Raw genomic sequence first — 18,072 nt, 5'->3', positions numbered from 1 at the left:
TTATTTTGATATATCACAGTGAAAGATTTATCGTCCTCTTTTTTTTTTTTTTTTTTTTAAAAAAAAAAAAAAAAAAAAAAAAAAAAAAAAAACTGGTCACTTCCACAGCCTAGAAAACACATTCATTTCTACTGCTACACACCTAAATATCCATGTGCAGTCCTCCCTGCTTCCTTCCTCTGAAATTCCCTGTCCTTCCTCCAATGTAGGCAACTGCTGATGGAAAGATTTCTCCATTATCAACTCTTACCACAATATGTGATGTTTCAGGGAGCAGGTGTGCATTGATGAGTGGGTAAAACTACACTTAAATAATACATGCTAAGTGGTTTTTATGTAGCTAGTTGTATGGTGAATGTTGGGGGTGTGGGTGTAAATACCATGGATTACAAATCTTAGTTACCTTTTGAGGTGGATGGAGCAGGTTGAGTTCTTCCATCCGTTACTGAATTTAACATCTACGTTGGATCAGATTCCATGAAGGAAGTTCAGGTAAGTTCAATGAACTCAGGGCTTTTACTTTTCCAGCCCTTGCTCTTAGCCCTAAATCTCAAGAGACTGTATAGCATCATGGCATTGAACAGGCTGGATCTTATGTTAGAATAGATGTTGGGAAGATGTTACTTTTCTATTCCTGCACCATCTGAGATGGGTATTGGTCTGTCAAATACTGACACATTGGCTCAAACAGGATACAACCTAATAAAACCTCTATCTTCATCTACTCTGGAAGGCACATGGATAATCAGTCTGCCATGCTAGACCAATGTGGATTCTTGAAAACCAAGACTATTCTAGACCTCTTCTAGTAGCGTTCCATTTATTCGATGACATGCAAAACGAAACAAAACAAAAAACTCCTTGAGATTTTACTCAATGCACCCACTTTTAAATGGTTGAAAAGCAGTATGCCAAACATTTCCTAGGGAATGACCTGTCACTAAACTCTCAAAACATTATTCAGAGGCTCTGATGCACAGAATCGTCACTTGGTTAATCTCACAAATGTTAGCTGTCATGCTAACCAGAGTGTTCATCTGCCTGCTGGAAGGCACAGGAAGCCATTCTGGTTTGTCATGAAAGGCTTTTAAAAGGAAGTTGTATGTTAAATGATGTGATGGAGTAGGCTGGGTACATGGAAGGAGGAAGAGTCTTTGAGGTAAAGAGAAGATTATGAGTAGAGAGAAAGGCGAAGCGTTGTGGTGCCTCTGGAGAACTGCAGGTAGAACACAGAATTCACATTCAGAAGTGGGGAAGAAAAGTACGGACATGCAATCAAGGAGGTTCTTGAATGATTCAATAACAAAAGAGACACTAGCGGGGAAATGAAACATGTAATGTAAGCATAAACATTCTCATCCAAAGTAGTACGTAGTGACAGTGAACATTGGAACTTGTTCCTACCAGGCATAAGTACTCCCTGCATATGTGAGGGTAAGTTAAACCTGTCGGAAAGTGTGTGAGATGCTAATCAACTACAATAGTCCAGTTAAGAAATAGTGAGCAGGAAGGAAATATTTGTGACTATGCAAATAGATACTGGCTTATTTGTTATTTTGTGTGAGGGATGGGGGAAAACTACTGCTTTCTGCTGGTCCTCAGATCAACAGATGATCTGACAAAGGGGATAGTAAAGAACACGTTTGGAAGACAAAAACAGATAAACTAACAATGACAAATTTAGTTCAAGATTTGCTGAGCAATAGGAAATGCATACAAATTTAATTATATGCATTTTTAATTTTTCATGTGTATGAGTGTTTTGCCTGCATGTAAGTGCACCTGTGTCATGCCATGCCCGTGGAGGCTGGAAGAGGAAATCGGATTCCCCAGAACCAGAGTTACAGACAGTTGCTAGCCACCATGTGAGTGCTGGGAACTGAACCGTCTGCTAGAGTAGCCAGTGCTCTTAACCACTGGGCTATCTCTCCTGTCCTCAGATATATGCATTTTAATATGCTGCTTTAGTGAAACCACCCGAGTGACGAGGACTGCTTGCACTGAAGCCACAATGGCCCAGAATTTTCGACTCTAATGGCATTTGGACTCACTTTGAAATTAATGTCCATACATTTCAGGAATGACTGCACTCCCTTCCTCTCCATCCACTTTCTGCCCATTCACATCTTCTTAGGTATCACAAATGGCTGACCAGCAACTCTCACCCTCTGAAATCTTTTGGGATTTTTCCCTGGGCATCACTGGCAAGAGATGAAGGTAGGGGAGTGAAGGCAGGCTGTGAGTCTCTCTGGTCCTAACTCCATGCTGCTGGTTGATGCTTCTTGGGCCTTGGAGGGGTACTATAGGTGTCCTTTCTATGACGAGCGCTCACAGTCACTTATTCTCATCACTTTGACCAGTTATGAGTCTCTATTAACCACAACACACTGCAGAAAGAAGCTTCTGTGACCAAAGCTGACAGGAAGGAGCACTGATTTATGAACATAAGCATAAATACTTAGACAGCATTTAGACAGGTATGTCATACCCCTTAGAAAAACAACAGTAGTAGGTTCCTCATTGGGATCTAGGACCTCCCCAGCTATGAGCTTTTGACCATATTTACAGTGCCAGGTGTGAATTCCTTCCTGCAGAGCAGACCTCAAATCCAATCAGTTCCAATAAGGCAAGCCACTGCTCCAACAGCGGGCGCATCTTGTTGCCTGGTAGGTTGGTGGTATAGTACCCAGGGACCATAACTGAGAAATACTGTTGATGATAGTTATTCCCCAGCAGCCTGCATAGCATCCTCCAGTATTATGAAAGGCAGCCAACAGGCAGAGGCGCCAACAGGAGGAAGTGCCACTCAGCCTCAGCTTCATTTCCCTATGCCCTGCAACCAAATAGCGTAGTGATTTCAGAAAGGGCCTTGCCATCAATGTGTGACTGTGTGGTGAGCAGCCACAAGCAGTGGCAATGCCCTGTATTGTTTGGGGGGCTTCTCAGGAGCCTCCCTAACCAACAACCCATAGGGAGGTTGCCCACCCCTGGGACTGGGGTTTTAATTTAACAACCTATGGCCCCTGGGAGCAGCTTTACCCACCCACTCAGAATACCTCTGTTCAAAGTAGCAGGTTCCCTATGACTTTTTCATGCATCCTTAGTTCTGGTTGACTCCTCTTCTCCCCCATCTCTCTGGCCCTCCTCCCTGCTTAAATTTTTTCATGCCCACTATTCCATCTTCCACTTTCATATCACATGTGTGCTGCTAGCCACTCCCTTTAAAGCCTCTTCTTACCCGCCTCATGGACCCCAATCCAGTTTCCTGGCCACACTCACTCCAACATAAATGCACTTATATACAAAGTAGAAGCTAGGATCCACATATGAGAGCATAGGGTTTGCTTTCTGGCTTTGGGTTATCTCAATATAATACCTTGTAGTTTCATCAATTTCTCCGAAATTGTCATATTTTCATTCCTTTTCATGATCGAATACAATTCTGATGTGTATATGTAACACACACACACACACACACACACACACACACACACACACACACAGTTGATGAGCAGGCATGTGGGTGTCATAGTGCACTTGTAGAGGTCATAGAACAACCTCAGCTGTAGCTCCTCATCTTGCACTTTGTTGAGATTGGATCTCTTTTTGTTTGCTGTGTATACACCAGGCTAGCTGGACCATGAGTTTCCCAGATGCTCTGGTCTCCCCTTCCCATCTTTCCATAGCACAGGAGCACAAGGATTGCAGACATGCACCATTGCATCCAGCTCTATGTGGTTTCTAGTAATCTGAACGTAAGTCATCAGGCTTGTATGGCAAGTCCCCAGCCTCTGAAATATATGCTCTTTAGTGTATGTCCCAGTGGTTTTCTGAATTTCACTGGTATCTGTTCTAATGGCTCCCTTTCATATCTGATTTTATTAATTTGAATTTTCTCTCTTTTGGTTTGTTTGGCTAAGTGTTTGTTGATCTTGTCTATCTTTCAAAGACCCAACTCTGTTTCTTTGATTCTTTGTATTGTTTTTCCCACTTCCATTTCATTCATTTCTGCCCCGATCTTAATTATTTCTTTCCGTCTATTGATTGTGTTTTGGCCTATTCTTGTTTTCCCAAGGCCCTGAAATGTACTACCTGCCTTAATAAGTTTGCTTACAGATCTTGTCTCTTGCAGGAAAAGTGATTGTTGACTATTCGTGGTGAGGCTTGTGATCCTTCATCTTATGTAGAAGTCCTTCATCACATTATTTTCACTGCTAAATATCTAGTGTTCAGAGTCGTACACACACCAGATGCTATAGAAGCAACTGCTTAGAAAGTAAAGGAGGTGGTGCTGGAGAGATGGGTCAGCGGTTAAGAGCACTGGATGCTCTTGCAAAGGACCTGGGTTCGGTTCCTGGAACCTACATGTTAACTTAAGTCTGTTCCAGGGACTCTGAAGCCCTCCTCTGGCCTCCACGGGCACAACACTCTTACATATAAAATAAAAATAAATAAAAATTTTTTTAAGTTTTTTTAAAAAGACTTTTGACCAACAGGGGGAAGAAGAAAAGAGCCCTTTTATAAACTGGGGACAGTTATTGAGGTTTTGCTTTCACAGAACAGCAAATCCATGTTATCACTGATGTTCTAAATCTTTGATCTTCCCTGTTCTCTGTTCCCTTCAGTACCATTAACTTCTCCCAGTCATGGGTCAGACTCCCTCTTCTGCATCCTCTCAAACAGAGCATCATGATTCAGCCTCCAGCCTTGACACAAATCTTAAGAATGTCAAGATAGAAAGCAAAATCCTGTCTCAAGAAGCCATCACTTTCATCGAATCCTACCTTGAGGAAGGAAACCTTCACAGAGCAGTTTGTACAATCAGCCATGTTCTGCAAGACATTGAGAAAGCTCCACTGAGCATTGCAGTGACAGGGGAACCTGGGGCTGGAAAATCCAGTCTCATCAATGCTCTGCGGAGAGTGGGTCCTGATGAAGAAGGTGCAGCTGCTTCCACTGGGGTGGTGTGTACAACCGTGGAGAGAACACCCTACCAACACCCACAGTTTCCCAGCGTGACACTGTGGGACCTGCCTGGCATTGGGTCCACTGCTTTCCAACCGCAAGATTATCTAGAGAAAATCAAGTTTGAGGAGTATGATTTCTTTATTATCGTGTCTTCTGGACGCTTTAAGCACAATGATGCAGAACTGGCCAGAGCCATTGCACAAATGAACAAGAGTTTCTACTTTGTTCGAACCCACACTGATATTGATATAAAGCTTCAAAAACAGAATCATCCTAAGAGATTCAATAAAGAGAGTATCTTAAAGCAGATTCGAAATAGCATTTCAAGTATTCTTAAGGATGTTACCCAGCAGGAGCCTCAAGTCTTCTTAGTCTCTAACTTTGATGTGTCTGACTATGACTTCCCAAAGCTGGAGACCACCCTTCTGAAGGAGCTCCCGGCCCACAAGCGCCACATCTTCATGCTCACTTTGCCAACTGTTACTGATGCCATTGTGGACAAAAAAAGGGATGCCTTGAAGGATAGCATCTGGCAGGAATCTATGAGGCCAAGAGCATGGGCCACCATTCCATTTAGAGGCCTGACCGAAAGGGACATAGAGAAACTGGAGGAGGCATTGAATCAGTTCAGGTCTTCCTTTGGGCTGGATGATGCATCCCTGGAAAAGATTGCTGAGGATGTACACGTGTCTATGGAAGAACTCAAAGCAAACATCAAGTCTCCACATCTGTTCTCAGTAGAGAAGGGTGAATCCGTAGCAGATAAGCTGCTGAAGTGTGTTCAGCACATTTACTTTTCAAAGACTTTCCACTTGCAAAATCACTTCGTTGACACTGTGGCAAATGATGTCAAAATTCTCCTTAGTAAAGAAGAGCTTTTCACAGAGAAGGTAAGGTTGTTTGTCCATTGTTTTTTAATTTTTTATTGAATTTTTGTGTATTTCATACAGAAAATCATCTTTATTCCCCCTTCCCATTTGGCACCCTCCCATAGCCCCCCCTCCACTGGAGTTCATACATTCTGTCATTTGTGTTAAGGCCCATTGTGTCAAGTTAGTGTCCTCATGTCCCTCAGTGCAAGTTCATCCACTGGGATCTAGTCAGCCTATCTAGAGTCCCTCCCTTTAAGAAGATCAGCTTTTCCTTCTCCAGCAGTAATCAGCTGCCAATAATTTTTGGACTAAGATTGGGGCCTGATGTTCATTTCCACACTTCTGTGATGGGTTTTTGTCTGCCTAAGTTAGCATGGGTCTTGTGCATGCTGACAGCATTGCTGTAGGTTTGTACGAGAAGGGTCCCAGGCACCTGTAGGACTGTTTTTGTATGGTCACACACCATAGAGTACGTTTATTAAAGTCTAATGCCCCTCTACACTTGGAAAAATCAATGAAACAAACACTATTTTTGACAATTGTTCATAAATGATTATTTTTAAGTCTGGGAAGCGCCTTTCTATTCCACTGTATTGAAAATTTTTACAGTTAATCTGTTGAATTTTGTCAAATGCATTCTCTGTATCTGTTGAGATAATCATACATCTTTTCTGGTTTAGACTGTTATATGATTCTTACCTTTTTTTCATTATAAACTGTCTCATTACAGTGATTGTTTATTTTGTTAATTAGCAGTTTAGTTAGATGTAATTCCATTTGTCAGTTTTTGCTTTTTTTCCTATGTTTTTGATACCCTATACTGACCCGATATGACAAAATTCTTTAATGTTTTCCTTCAGAAGTTCCTAAGTTTCCATCTTATATTAAGCTCTCTGATCCATTTTGAGTTGATTTTCATACAGAGTAAGAGATAGGGGTCAAGTTTCGGTGTGGTCTAATATCCAGTTTGTGCAGCACCATTTGTCTTTTGTCCAATATGAGCTTTCAGAACTTTTATTGAGATTTTGGCCATCTGTAGATGCATTCAGTTGGCTGTAGATGTGTGGTTTTTCCTGGTCCTCTCTTCTAGTCAGTTGGTCTGTCTGTTTTCACTCTGCTGTCATGCTGTTCTTGTCACTGTAGCTCTGTACTGTGCCTTGAAAGCAGGTCCTCTGATACCTCTAGCCTTGTTCTTACTGATCAAGATTGTTTGGGCTATTTGGGATCTTTTGTGTGTTCTATATGAATTTTATGAGTCTATATATATTGTGGAAAATGACATTGATATTTTGACTGAGATTGTATTGAATCTGTAGACCACTTTGAGAAGTTTGGACATTTTGACAATATTAATGCACATAAACTATAATCATGGGAGGTTTGGTCTTCTTTGATTTCCTTCGTCTGTGCTTTGGGTCACTGTAGATGTCTTTCACTTCCTCAGAAGTTTATTCAAACTTCATTTCTTCCTTCTTTTCTCTTTCTTGCCTCCCTGTCCCCCCCCCCCCGTGTGTAGCCCCAGCTGTCCTGGAACTCGCTACGTAGACCAGGCTGGCCTTGAACTCACAGAAATCTGCCTGCCTCTGTCTCCCAAGTACTGGGATTAAAGGCGTGCACCACCGCTTTCAACTCATGCCTTACATTTTCATCCTAATTTCATTCATCTGTGGTCTCTTGGATGTCACTGAGAATTTTTTCTTTTTAATTAACTTCTTAGGCTACATACATGGTAGCAGGTTGCATTATGGCACTTTCACATAGGTACACCTTGTTCTCATTCACTCCTCTCCCTGACTGCCCTCCAGCATACGCTTTCCCCTACCTGGCTGGTTCCCTTTTCCCTCAGAGTCCCTTATAGTGCTTACTTGTCACATGAAATCCATTCTCACCCTGTGTCTTTTCTCCTTTAACATTTCTTCCTTCCCTCCCACATGATTGAGGTTTCATCATTATTTTAAAATGTTTAGCAAAAATTTCATCCATTTCAATTTCTTAGAGTGTTTACTAGAGAGTTATGACCTTTTGTAGCTATCATACAGCTTTGCTGGGTTTTTTTTGAGGATTTTTTTTTTTTTGTCTTTTTTTGTCTTTTGAGACAGGGTCTCCCTGTAACCCCAGCTGTCCTGGAACTCACTATGTAGACCAGGCTGGCCTCCAACTCACAAAGATCCGCCTGCCTCTGCCTCCCAAGTGCTGGGATTAAAGGTGTGCACCACCACGCCCAGCTCAAGGGTTTTTTTTTATTTTTTATATTTTATATATATATTTTTTATTCTATGTGTATGAGCACTATGCCTGCATGTATGTAAGCACGCCTGTGTTGTGCAGTGCCTGTAGAGGTCAAAAGAAGGCATCGGATCCCCTGGAACTGGAGTTACAGGCGGTTGTTAGCCACTATGTGGGTGCTAGGAATCAAACCCGGGTCCTTGGTAAGAGCAGCTAGTGCACTTAACTGCTGAACCATCTCTCCAGTTTCACCTTGCTGTTTTTTAGTAACTATTGTGTCCTGTGCAATGATTCGTGCTTCTCAATGGCAATCTCTGCCACTTTCCTAGGATGTCCTTCTTACTAAGTGCCTTCTCCAGAAGAAGTGTCCTAGGAGATGATTTGTTATGCCGTGTTGGATTTGTTCCCAGCAGAGCATCATAATGTAGACTCTCTGTATCTACTTTGGTGGCAGTTAGTGAGTTTAGGCTCAGGGCATACCACGTCTGAGTTGTAGGGAACCATTGTCTCAGAGGCTCACACAAGGCTGGGGTCACTCGAGCATTTCAGGCAACTGTGATATAAACAGCAGAGTGTAGATGAGGCAGTAGATATGAATTTATATTCATTTTCTGAAGCCACAATTACTCAGGGGTTTTTTGTTTTTTGTTTTTGTTGTCGTTGTTGTTATTGTTTTATCTTCTTGAGACAAGGACTCTCTGTAGCACCAGCTGGCCTGGAACCACTATGTAGACCAGGCTGGCCTTGAACTCACAGAGATCTGCCTGTCTCTGCCTCCCAAGTGCTGGGATTAAAGGCATGCACCACCACATCTGCTCTTTCTTTCGACATTTTCAAACAAGAACATATTGTGTGACACAACACATGGTGACACATGCCTTTAATCTCAGCACTCAGGAGGCAGGTGGATTTCTGTGAGTTTGAGGCCAGGCTGGCCTCAATGTAGGTAGTGAGTTTCAGGTCAACCAGGGCTAAATGGTGAGATGCTCTCTCAAAAATAGAATGTATTTTATGTTGATAATGTCCCCCTATATGGTAATAGACAGTTTTACTTCATGTCATACAGGCATACAGAATGCATATATCTATATAAAATCTAAATACCACAAATGAGAGAAAATGCATTTGCTCTTCTGAGACTGGCTTAATTGACAATATGATTATCTCCAGTTGCATCCATTTTCCTGTAAATGATATAATTTCTCTTTCTTTATGGCTAAAAACACCTCCATTGTGTACACAGAACACATTTTCTTTATCTGATCACATTTCTTTATCTGAACACTTCTTTATCTGATCCTCTGTTGTTGAACACAGGTTGGTTCCACAACTTGACTAATCAGATGAATCATTTCTGTTCTTCACCTAATGTCCCTTCCCCCTTTATACACAGACTACACAAGAGAAGGTAGGTTGACCATGCTGAAAGACCAGAGATTGTGGGGCCCAGTAAGCACTTTTGTAAGGGTTCACAAGAAACAGGGAACCTTTCCATGAGGCATGTTGTTTGATTGCTGTTGTTATATGCTCATCTGTCCATTGAGGGTTGTCATGGGGTATGTGTATTAACTTTTAATATTTTGTTTTATTTTTATTCTATGTGTATGAGTGTTTTGCCTGCATGAGTGTATGTGCACCACATCTATACAATACCCATGGAGGCCAGACAAGGGCATTGGATCCCCTGGAACTGGGTTATGGATGTTTGTTAGCCACCATGTGGGTGCTGGGAATGAAACCTGGGTCCTCTGCTAGAGCAGCCAGTGCTCTTAACCACTGAGCCATCTCTTATGTATGGCTCCATATGTATATTATTTTTAAGAGTAAACAGAATTTAAAGATGATTTAAAACAGGAGTTAAAGCTGGGTTAAGTACGCATGGAATAAATGGACCTTGAACTGGGAAAAGAAGCAGGAGGGAAATCCTAGGAGAAAATAAAACATGAGCAAGGGAGGCACTTGACATGCAGGCCAGAGTGTGGCCAGCAGCCAGGAACAGAAAGAAAGATGCACCTGCTTATAAGAGGGACGAGAGCTAAGATCCTGCTTTACTGTAACAGCGAACTCCTAGGCCCTGCCCTCTTTACTGATAATTATAATCTCTCTCTTTTCTCCTCCATTCAGCATCTTCCACTCCACAGAGCCATGGGTAAGCCTGGCTCCTCCAGACCTTCTCCTTTAATGGCTCAGATTTTAGCCTCCAGTCTTGAAACTTTTTTTAAGAATTTCAAGAAAGAAAGCAAAATCCTCTCTGAGGAAACCATCACTTTGATTGAATCCCACCTGGAGAATGAAAACCTTCAGGGAGCAGTTTCTGTAATCAGTCAAGCTCTGAAAAACATCGATAAAGCACCACTGAACATTGCTGTGACAGGAGAGACTGGGGCAGGGAAGTCCAGCTTCATCAATGCCCTGAGGGGAGTGGGGGACGAAGATGAAGGGGCAGCTCCCACTGGAGTGGTAGAGACCACCATGGAGAGAACTCCATATGAACACCCAAAGGTGCCCAGAGTGACCATGTGGGACCTGCCTGGCATTGGGTCCACTACCTTCCAACCACAAAATTATCTAACAGAAATGAGATTTGGTGAGTATGACTTCTTCATTATTGTCTCTGCCACACGCTTCAAAGAAATCGATGCACATCTGGCCAAGGCTATCGCAAAGATGAATACGAAGTTCTACTTCATTCGAACTAAGGTAGACATTGACATAAGTAATGAACAAAGAGGCAAGCCGAAGAGCTTCAATAAGGAGAATGTTCTAAAGAAAATTCGAGATGACAGTTCAAAACATCTTCAGGAGGCTCTCTCCAGTGAGCCTCCCATCTTCCTAGTCTCTAACTTCGATGTGTCAGACTATGACTTCCCAAAGCTGGAGACCACCCTGCTGAGCGAGCTCCCAGCTCACAAGCGCCACATCTTCATGCTCTCCTTACACAGTGTGACTGAGACTGCCATTGACCGGAAAAGGGACTTCCTGAAGCAGAAGATCTGGTTGGAGGCCCTGAAGGCTGGAGCCTGGGCCACCATTCCATTTGGGGGCTTGATCATCGATAAAATAGAGAAGCTGGAGGTGACCTTGAATCTGTACAGGTCCTACTTTGGGCTGGATGATGCCTCACTAGAAAATATTGCCAAGGATTTTAATGTGCCTGTGAACAAACTCAGGGCACATATTAAGTCTCCCCATATATTGACAGAAGCAAAAGATATGTCCTTTGAAGAAAAATTATTGAAATACATTGAGTACATTTCCTCAGTTATTGGGGGGCCACTTGCCACTGGCCTTTACTTTAGAAAGACTTTCTATTTCAAGAATCTCTTTATTGATACTGTAGCAAGCGATGCCAAAGCTCTCCTGAATAAGGAAGAGCTCTTTGCAGAGAAGGTGGGATCAGTCAGGTCTAACACCAGTGAATACTGGGAAGCAGTGATGGAAAAATGAGGCACAAATTCCAGTGCGCGCTGACCTTTGGCCTGGCTTTGGGCACTGACTTCATAGCCTGCTCTGAAGAAGCAAATATTTTCTGTGAAGGGTTAGAGGTGTAATCCCTTTCATCTTTCACAGCCAGAAGATCAATGTGGTGATTGCTCAACTGTACTATAATGGTGAAAGAAGAATCATCAGCTGTATAAAATGTATGAGAAAAGCTGTTTTTTCATTAAATATCATGTACAAAAGTACACGGCTGTGTGCATTTGACTTGCAGTATCTTTGATCAATTAATCTTGGATCTTTTACCCCATGGAGGTTCCCCACTAATTTCCACACTCTCACCCCTAAGATCAAAGAATTAGTGTATGTTTCGGCATATTTCTTATAAGGTCTATGAAATATGGGAGGCTGGTTCCCAACACTGTGTAGTAAAACGCACTTCCACATGAGGCGGTATTCTCCCCCCACACACAGAAAACACACAACATATGGGACCATTAGCCATGCTCCATCCAGGGAGAGCTTGGGAAGGATCGGATGAGTGAGCACATCTGCAGATCCTCTAAATCCTCAGAAACAACATCATCTTGTTCTTCCGTACCCTTCATCGGCAAACCTGAATGAATTTGGAATTTGTTTTGCGAGCAACTGAATTAAATTGCGATATCACTCCAAAACCACACTACGGCTTTCACCTAAACTCTAAAGGGCACTGTTGGTGCTTGCCTGCACTTGAGAGGGATCAGGATGTGGGTTTGTTAACGTATTTGTCCCCAGCAATGCAGACAGTATTGGGATAGACTGGATGATGCCATGGCCTTGGTTTTGCTTGTCTAGAAGCACACACTCACCCCACGCTCTGTCAGATCATTAATGAACTTCTTCCTGAGCCATAAACTCATCCTTGGCTTGACTCCCATGGGAGTCAAAGTATACTTTTAGATGTTGAAGAATTCAGATGCAGTGGCTAGCTTCATCATAACTGCAGCCCTGACTCATCATATTCATGATTCTGTGACAATATGTCATAAATTACATCAGCAGATACTTTGTGGGATGAGGCGGACAGACAGGAGACCACCCATCTTTGCCTCTGGGAAAGCAGGAGACCAAGACACCCTGTCCTCTCCCTCGGAGCCCCAGGATGCCTCTGTGTTTCAGTGAGACAAGTCAGGAGTAAGTTGAGGAACAACCTCTGTTTGTTTTTTGCGGGGGGCAGGGGGAGGGGGTCTTTTTGAGGCAGGGTCTCCCTGTGGTCCCAGCTGGCCTGGAACTCAATAAGTAGACCAGCCTGCTCTCGAACTCACAGAGATCCACCTGCCTCTGCCTCCCAAGTGCTGGGACCAAAGGCGTGTGCAGCGGGGAACAATATCTATGAGAAACCAGATCTGCTTAACTCAGAGATATGACACCTCCACCGCCTCTGAGAGGGCTACTGGGACCCGTTCTTTGTTACAAAACAAATGATGAATGGCTTCATCATCCTGACCCAACAAAAAGTGCAAGAATCTGTGTGTATGTATGTTTTCATATGGCTATGTGTGCACATATGGACATTTGAGTGCATGTATGTGTGTCTGCAGTATTGTATGTATGTGCTTGAGTGTGACAGATGAACCAGAGATTGCAGCTACTCCATGTTATAGAGTCCTGTCTGGTCTTCTCACATCAATTAATACAATGAAGATAAGCCTTCACAGATGATCTCAGAGGTTCATTTTCCAACACTAACCATCACAAGGCCCTTATGAAACTGAGTCTCTTGCCTGCCCCAGCCCATCCCCTCTTTCAACTGAGACTCACACTGCGAAGTCAGGAGTCTAAGCCTTCACTCTTTCTTGCTCCAGTGAAGACTGTCATTTGGTAGGAGGAAACAAGTAAGCAAATAAACAGAGACAGCAAACACAGGAAGCAAGGTCCCACTGTCTGCAGTCATCTGAGGGGTGGGAGATAGCTGGGTCTGAAGTTACTATCACCCAGGGCAAAATGCAATCATCTGTGCAGGGGGTCTCTAGGTGGAGAAGCATCAAGATCAGAACAGGTGGGGGACACTGGGCTGAGCTATCCTGGTGCCTGGGCAGACTTAGGAGTTCTACAGTTAGGCTCAGGTAAGTGTGACAGTGCTTGTATACCAGTGTGCCGGCCTCCCTGCCTCCTTCCCTTGAGGTCCCCTGTCCTTCCTTCACTGTGGGAGTGAATAGGAAGGTCCTAATGTTGACCCCTAATAAGAAGCAGGTGATCAATGGAAGATATGCAGAATGGTTCTTACATGGCTAGTCCTCTGGTGAATGCTAACGTGGATATGAGCAACTCAGGCAACAAACTTTAGGTTGTCTTTTCAGATGGCTGAAATGGGTTGAGTAATGTCTGTATCTTACTGAAGTTAACTTTTTGGGGTCTACAATCCATGAAGGAAGCCCAGGTAAGCTCAGTGTAATCAGGGTTTCTCCTTTCCTAGTGCTTGCTGTTGGAGCTAAGGCTCGAGAGCTTGCGTAGCATCACGATACTGGACGGGCTGATCCTCAGGTGCTGCCTTTCTATACCTGCATCATGTGAGATGGGTGTTGGTGCACCAGATCCTGACACATGGACTACACATGATCCAACCTGACAAAATATCTACCTTCATCTCTTCTCAAAGGCACATGGATCACTGGGATGCCATGCCAGACTAGTGGAAAAGACTAGACTTTCTGGCTTGTTGTGATGTGTGTTCCATTCATTTATGGCATGTGAAAAATAATAATAACCAAATGTTTGTGAGGTTTTCCTGTGATATAGCCAACTTCCACTTTTAAATGGTTTCAGAGGAGTACATCAGACATTTCCTAGGGAATTGTCTGTGCTTAAACCTTCAAAACACTCAGAGTCCCTCATACTGACAAAGTTACATGACTAATCTCTCAAGCTTCACCAAGATAAACAGAGTGTCAATCAATTCATTCAAGAGAGCACAGTCAAGTGCCTAGCTTTAGGGCCTGAATACAAGGATGGAGGGATCAGTGGGGCCCTCTTAAGAGTCTGTCTGTCAGCAGACGGTATATCTGCTTCCCTACTGAAGAGAAGGAGAAATAATACTCATAACTAGCTACATGTCTTTTCTAGAATTGTTCCTTTCCCCTCCTTACCTCGTGTTCATTTTCCCTTTATATATAGAACACGCAAGAGAAACTAGTTTTGCCATGCAAAGATATCTGGGATCCTGAGGACACAGAAGCAATATTAGCAAGGGTTCACCCTAGGTAGGGAGCTTGTATTAGTTACTTTTCTGTTGTTGTGATAAAACAGTGTGACCAAAAGAACTTATAGGAAGAAAAGGTTATTTGAGCTTAAGGTTCCAGGTTCCAGAAGGTTTAGAGTTCATCATGGCAGGGTGGCATGGTGAGGCGGCAGAAACAAGAGCAGAAAGTTAAGCACTCACATCTTCAAGCACACACAGAAACAGAGACTGACCAGAAATCTGGCAAGGCTTAAGAACTCTCAAAGCCTGACCCCAGTGAGGTGCTTCCTCCAGCAAGGCCAACCCTCCTAAAACCTCCCAAAACAGTGCCACCAACTGGGGACAAAATGTCCAAATACTTGGAGCCTATGGAGGACATTCTCATCAAACCACCACAGAGCCTTTCCATGAGATATAGTCCTTGCCTTACTCTTCATATTCTGATCTATCCTTAGGGTTTATTACCGTGCTTCAAGCCAGGAACAGTGACAAATGATGTGGGAACAAAAGTGTTTATGAGACCAGAATTGATAGAAAAGTCTGGATAAAGAATAGACAGTGTGGACAGAAATACAGTGGGAAAACTCTTGACGGGGAATCACCCCTTGTATTAGTTACATTTCTGTTGCTCTGATAAAACACCATAATCAAGGTTGCTTATAGAAGGAAAAGTTTATTTGGCTACGATTCAGGGGAGCGAGTCCATGACAGTGTGGGAGGCACGACAGGAGGTGGGTGGAGTAGAAAACTGAACAATTACATCTTCAAGCAGGCACAGGAAACAGAGGGCCAGAAATCTAGAAAGGCTGAAGAACTCTCAAAGTCCACCCCCAATGATGTGCTTCCTCTAGTAAGATTGCACCTCCTAAAACCTCTCAAAACAACACCAACTGGTGACAAAATGTTCAAATGCTTGGAGCCTATGGAGGACACTTTCAAACCACCACACCCCTGTAAGGCAGGATAGAATCTCCCTATAGGCCCAGCTGTCCTGGAACTCACTATGTAGACCAGGCTGACCTTGAGCTCACAGAGATCCACCTGCCTCTGCCTCCCAAGTGCTGCGATTAAAGGCATGTGCCACCACACCCAGCTAGGATGGAATCTTTTTATAGCAGTTAAGAATAGTTACCTGGCTTTAGCTACTGGGTTACTTGGGTGGGGTGTTTTAAATGTTTTTTATATTTAGTGTGTGTGTGTGTGTGTGTGTACACATGCACATGGGCATCATCATATGGATGTCAGAGGATAACTTTTGATAGCTCTTTCTTTCCACCATGTGGATCCTGGAGATTGACCTCAGGTTATCAAACTTGAAGGCAAATGCCTTTACCTGCTCAGGCATCTTGCCAGCTCAAGGAGTTGTATTTAAATAGATAAGCTAGCAGCTCACTATTGTCTTGGATAATAAATTTTATCATACCTTTTTTCCTTCCTGAGATTAGTCATTTCTGCAGGATCCAGGTTCATTTGGAGTTAGGCTCTAATCTTTTGTGTAGGATACCATCAGCCACTGGGTCAGACTCTAAGTAGTTAGGGCCCCTTACAGAGTGAGAGATTTTTTTCTGGTTTTATTTTTGGTCTTTTATTTGTGCCTTTTGTCTTTATATTATCTATGAGCATCATTTTAAGAAAGCTGGAGAGAATTTTACAAAGGAAATAATACTGGGATAGTTAACTATATTGAGCAAATAGTCCTTGAATTGGACAAGGAAGCATAAGGGAATTCCTAGGAGAAAGTAAAGGCTGAGCAGGAGACCACTTGACATCCAGGCTAGAAGTCTGGGTAGCATCCAGAAAAGAGAAGAAAGGCACTTCTTACTCTAATAGGCTGCAGAGGCTGATGTTCTGCTTTCCCGTAGCAGCAAACTCCTAGACCTTGCCCTGGTTCACTAACAATTAACAATTCAAGGAACAGTTTCTATCATTAGTGATGCCCTAAGGGACATCAAGAATGCCCCCTGAACATCACTGTGACAGGAGAGATTTGGGTACTGAAGTCCACACTCATCAATGTCCTTGGGGGAGTGGGTCATGGAGAAGAAGTAGCTCCCACTGGAGTGATGGAGACCACCATGGAGAGAACTCCATACCCCCATCCAAAGTTGCTCTGAACGAGGCTGAGGAATTGGCCTGGCATTGGGTCACCACCTTCCAACCATAAAGCTATCAACAGAAATAAAGTTGGACAAATATGATGTTTTCGTCATCATCTCTACTGCACGCTTCAGAGAAAATGATGCACATGTAGCCAAAGTCATTGCAAAGATGAATTCAAAGCTGGAGGTGGTGGTGCACTCCTTTAATCCCAGCACTCAGGAAGTAGAGGCAAGTGGTTCTCTGTAAATTCAAGGTCAGCCTGGTCTGCATAGTGAGTTCCAGGCCAGCTGGGGCTACAGGGAGACCCTGTCCCAAAAAGACCAAAAAAAAAAAGATATAGATATAGATATATAGATACAGATATAGATGAAGTTCTGCTTTGTCTGAACCAAGGAGGATCATGATATAAATAATAAACAAAGACACAAACCTATGTGTTTCAATAAAGTGTTTCAATAAGAAAAATGTCCTAAAGAAAATCTGAGATGACGGTTCAAAACATCTTCAAGAGACACTCTCCACACTCTCCAGTGAACCTCCAATCTTCTTAGTCTCCAACTTTGATGTTTCTGATTATGACTTCCTCAGGCTGGAGACCACCCTGTTGAGTGAACTCCCAGCCCACAAGCACCACCTCTTCCTGCTCTCCTTGCACAGAGTTACTGTGGCTGCCACTGGCCAGAAGGAGTCCCTGAAGCAGAAGATCCGACTGGAGAATCTGAAGGCTGGAGCCTGGACCACCATTCCATTCGGTGGTTTGAGCAGAGATAAAATAGTGAAGCTGGAAGATACCTTGAATCTCTACAGGCCTTATTTTGGGCTGGATGATGCCTCGTTGGAAAATACTGCCAAGGAAGCTCACATGTCTGTGAGTGAACTCAAGATACACATTAAGTCTTCCCATTTGTTATCAGAAAAGAAGGATGTGTTCTTGGAAGAAAAACTGTGGAAATGTATTGAGCACATTTCTTCAATTGCTGGAGGAACCACTGGTCACTTTAACTGTAGAAAGACTTTCTATTTGCAAAATCAATTCATTGATGCTGTTGAAAGTGACACCAAAGTTCTGCTTAATAAGGAAGAGTGGTTTTTTTGAACTCGCTATGTAGAATGTAGATCAGGCTGGCCTTGAACTCACAGAGACCTACCGGCCTCTGCCTTCCGAGTGCTAGAATTAAAGTCATGGGCACCACGCCCAGCTAGGAAGAGCTTTTTGCAGAGAAGCTGGGATCATTGCAGTCTAGCACA

General features: G+C 43.2%; 3 protein-coding genes and 1 pseudogene across 6 annotated transcripts in view; all 4 read left to right on the top strand.

Annotated features, from left to right (window-relative positions):
* LOC103744246 (T-cell-specific guanine nucleotide triphosphate-binding protein 1-like) overlaps window positions 1-4,161 on the top strand; it is a 31,483-nt gene extending 27,322 nt beyond the window's left edge. Inside the window, 1 exon segment of the mRNA XM_008845975.3 lies at window positions 4,133-4,161. Within this exon segment, the coding sequence (XP_008844197.2) occupies window positions 4,133-4,161 (29 nt within the window).
* LOC103744226 overlaps window positions 1-11,752 on the top strand; it is a 13,768-nt gene extending 2,016 nt beyond the window's left edge. The window contains exons 2-4 of one of the 2 annotated variants that reach the window (XM_029569804.1): window positions 210-277; window positions 4,626-5,858; window positions 10,191-11,752. In XM_029569804.1, the coding sequence (XP_029425664.1) occupies window positions 4,647-5,858; window positions 10,191-11,513 (2,535 nt within the window). In that variant the 5' untranslated portion in view covers window positions 210-277; window positions 4,626-4,646 and the 3' untranslated portion in view covers window positions 11,514-11,752. The remainder of the gene's footprint in view (window positions 1-209; window positions 278-4,625; window positions 5,859-10,190) is intronic. The other variant, XM_029569803.1, reaches the window with a different exon arrangement.
* The window catches only part of LOC103744225 (immunity-related GTPase family M protein 1-like), a 39,803-nt gene that overhangs the window by 2,007 nt on the left and 19,724 nt on the right, over window positions 1-18,072 (top strand). The gene's annotated exons all lie outside the window — the stretch shown is intronic.
* Window positions 13,912-17,920, top strand: LOC103744245 (annotated as a pseudogene).

This window comes from Nannospalax galili, unplaced genomic scaffold, assembly GCF_000622305.1.
Source record: "Nannospalax galili isolate Female #2095 unplaced genomic scaffold, S.galili_v1.0 scaffold382, whole genome shotgun sequence".
Taxonomy (NCBI): domain Eukaryota; kingdom Metazoa; phylum Chordata; class Mammalia; order Rodentia; family Spalacidae; genus Nannospalax; species Nannospalax galili.
Note: the sequence above shows the minus strand (reverse complement) of the source record. Positions and strands in the feature narration are given on the sequence as shown.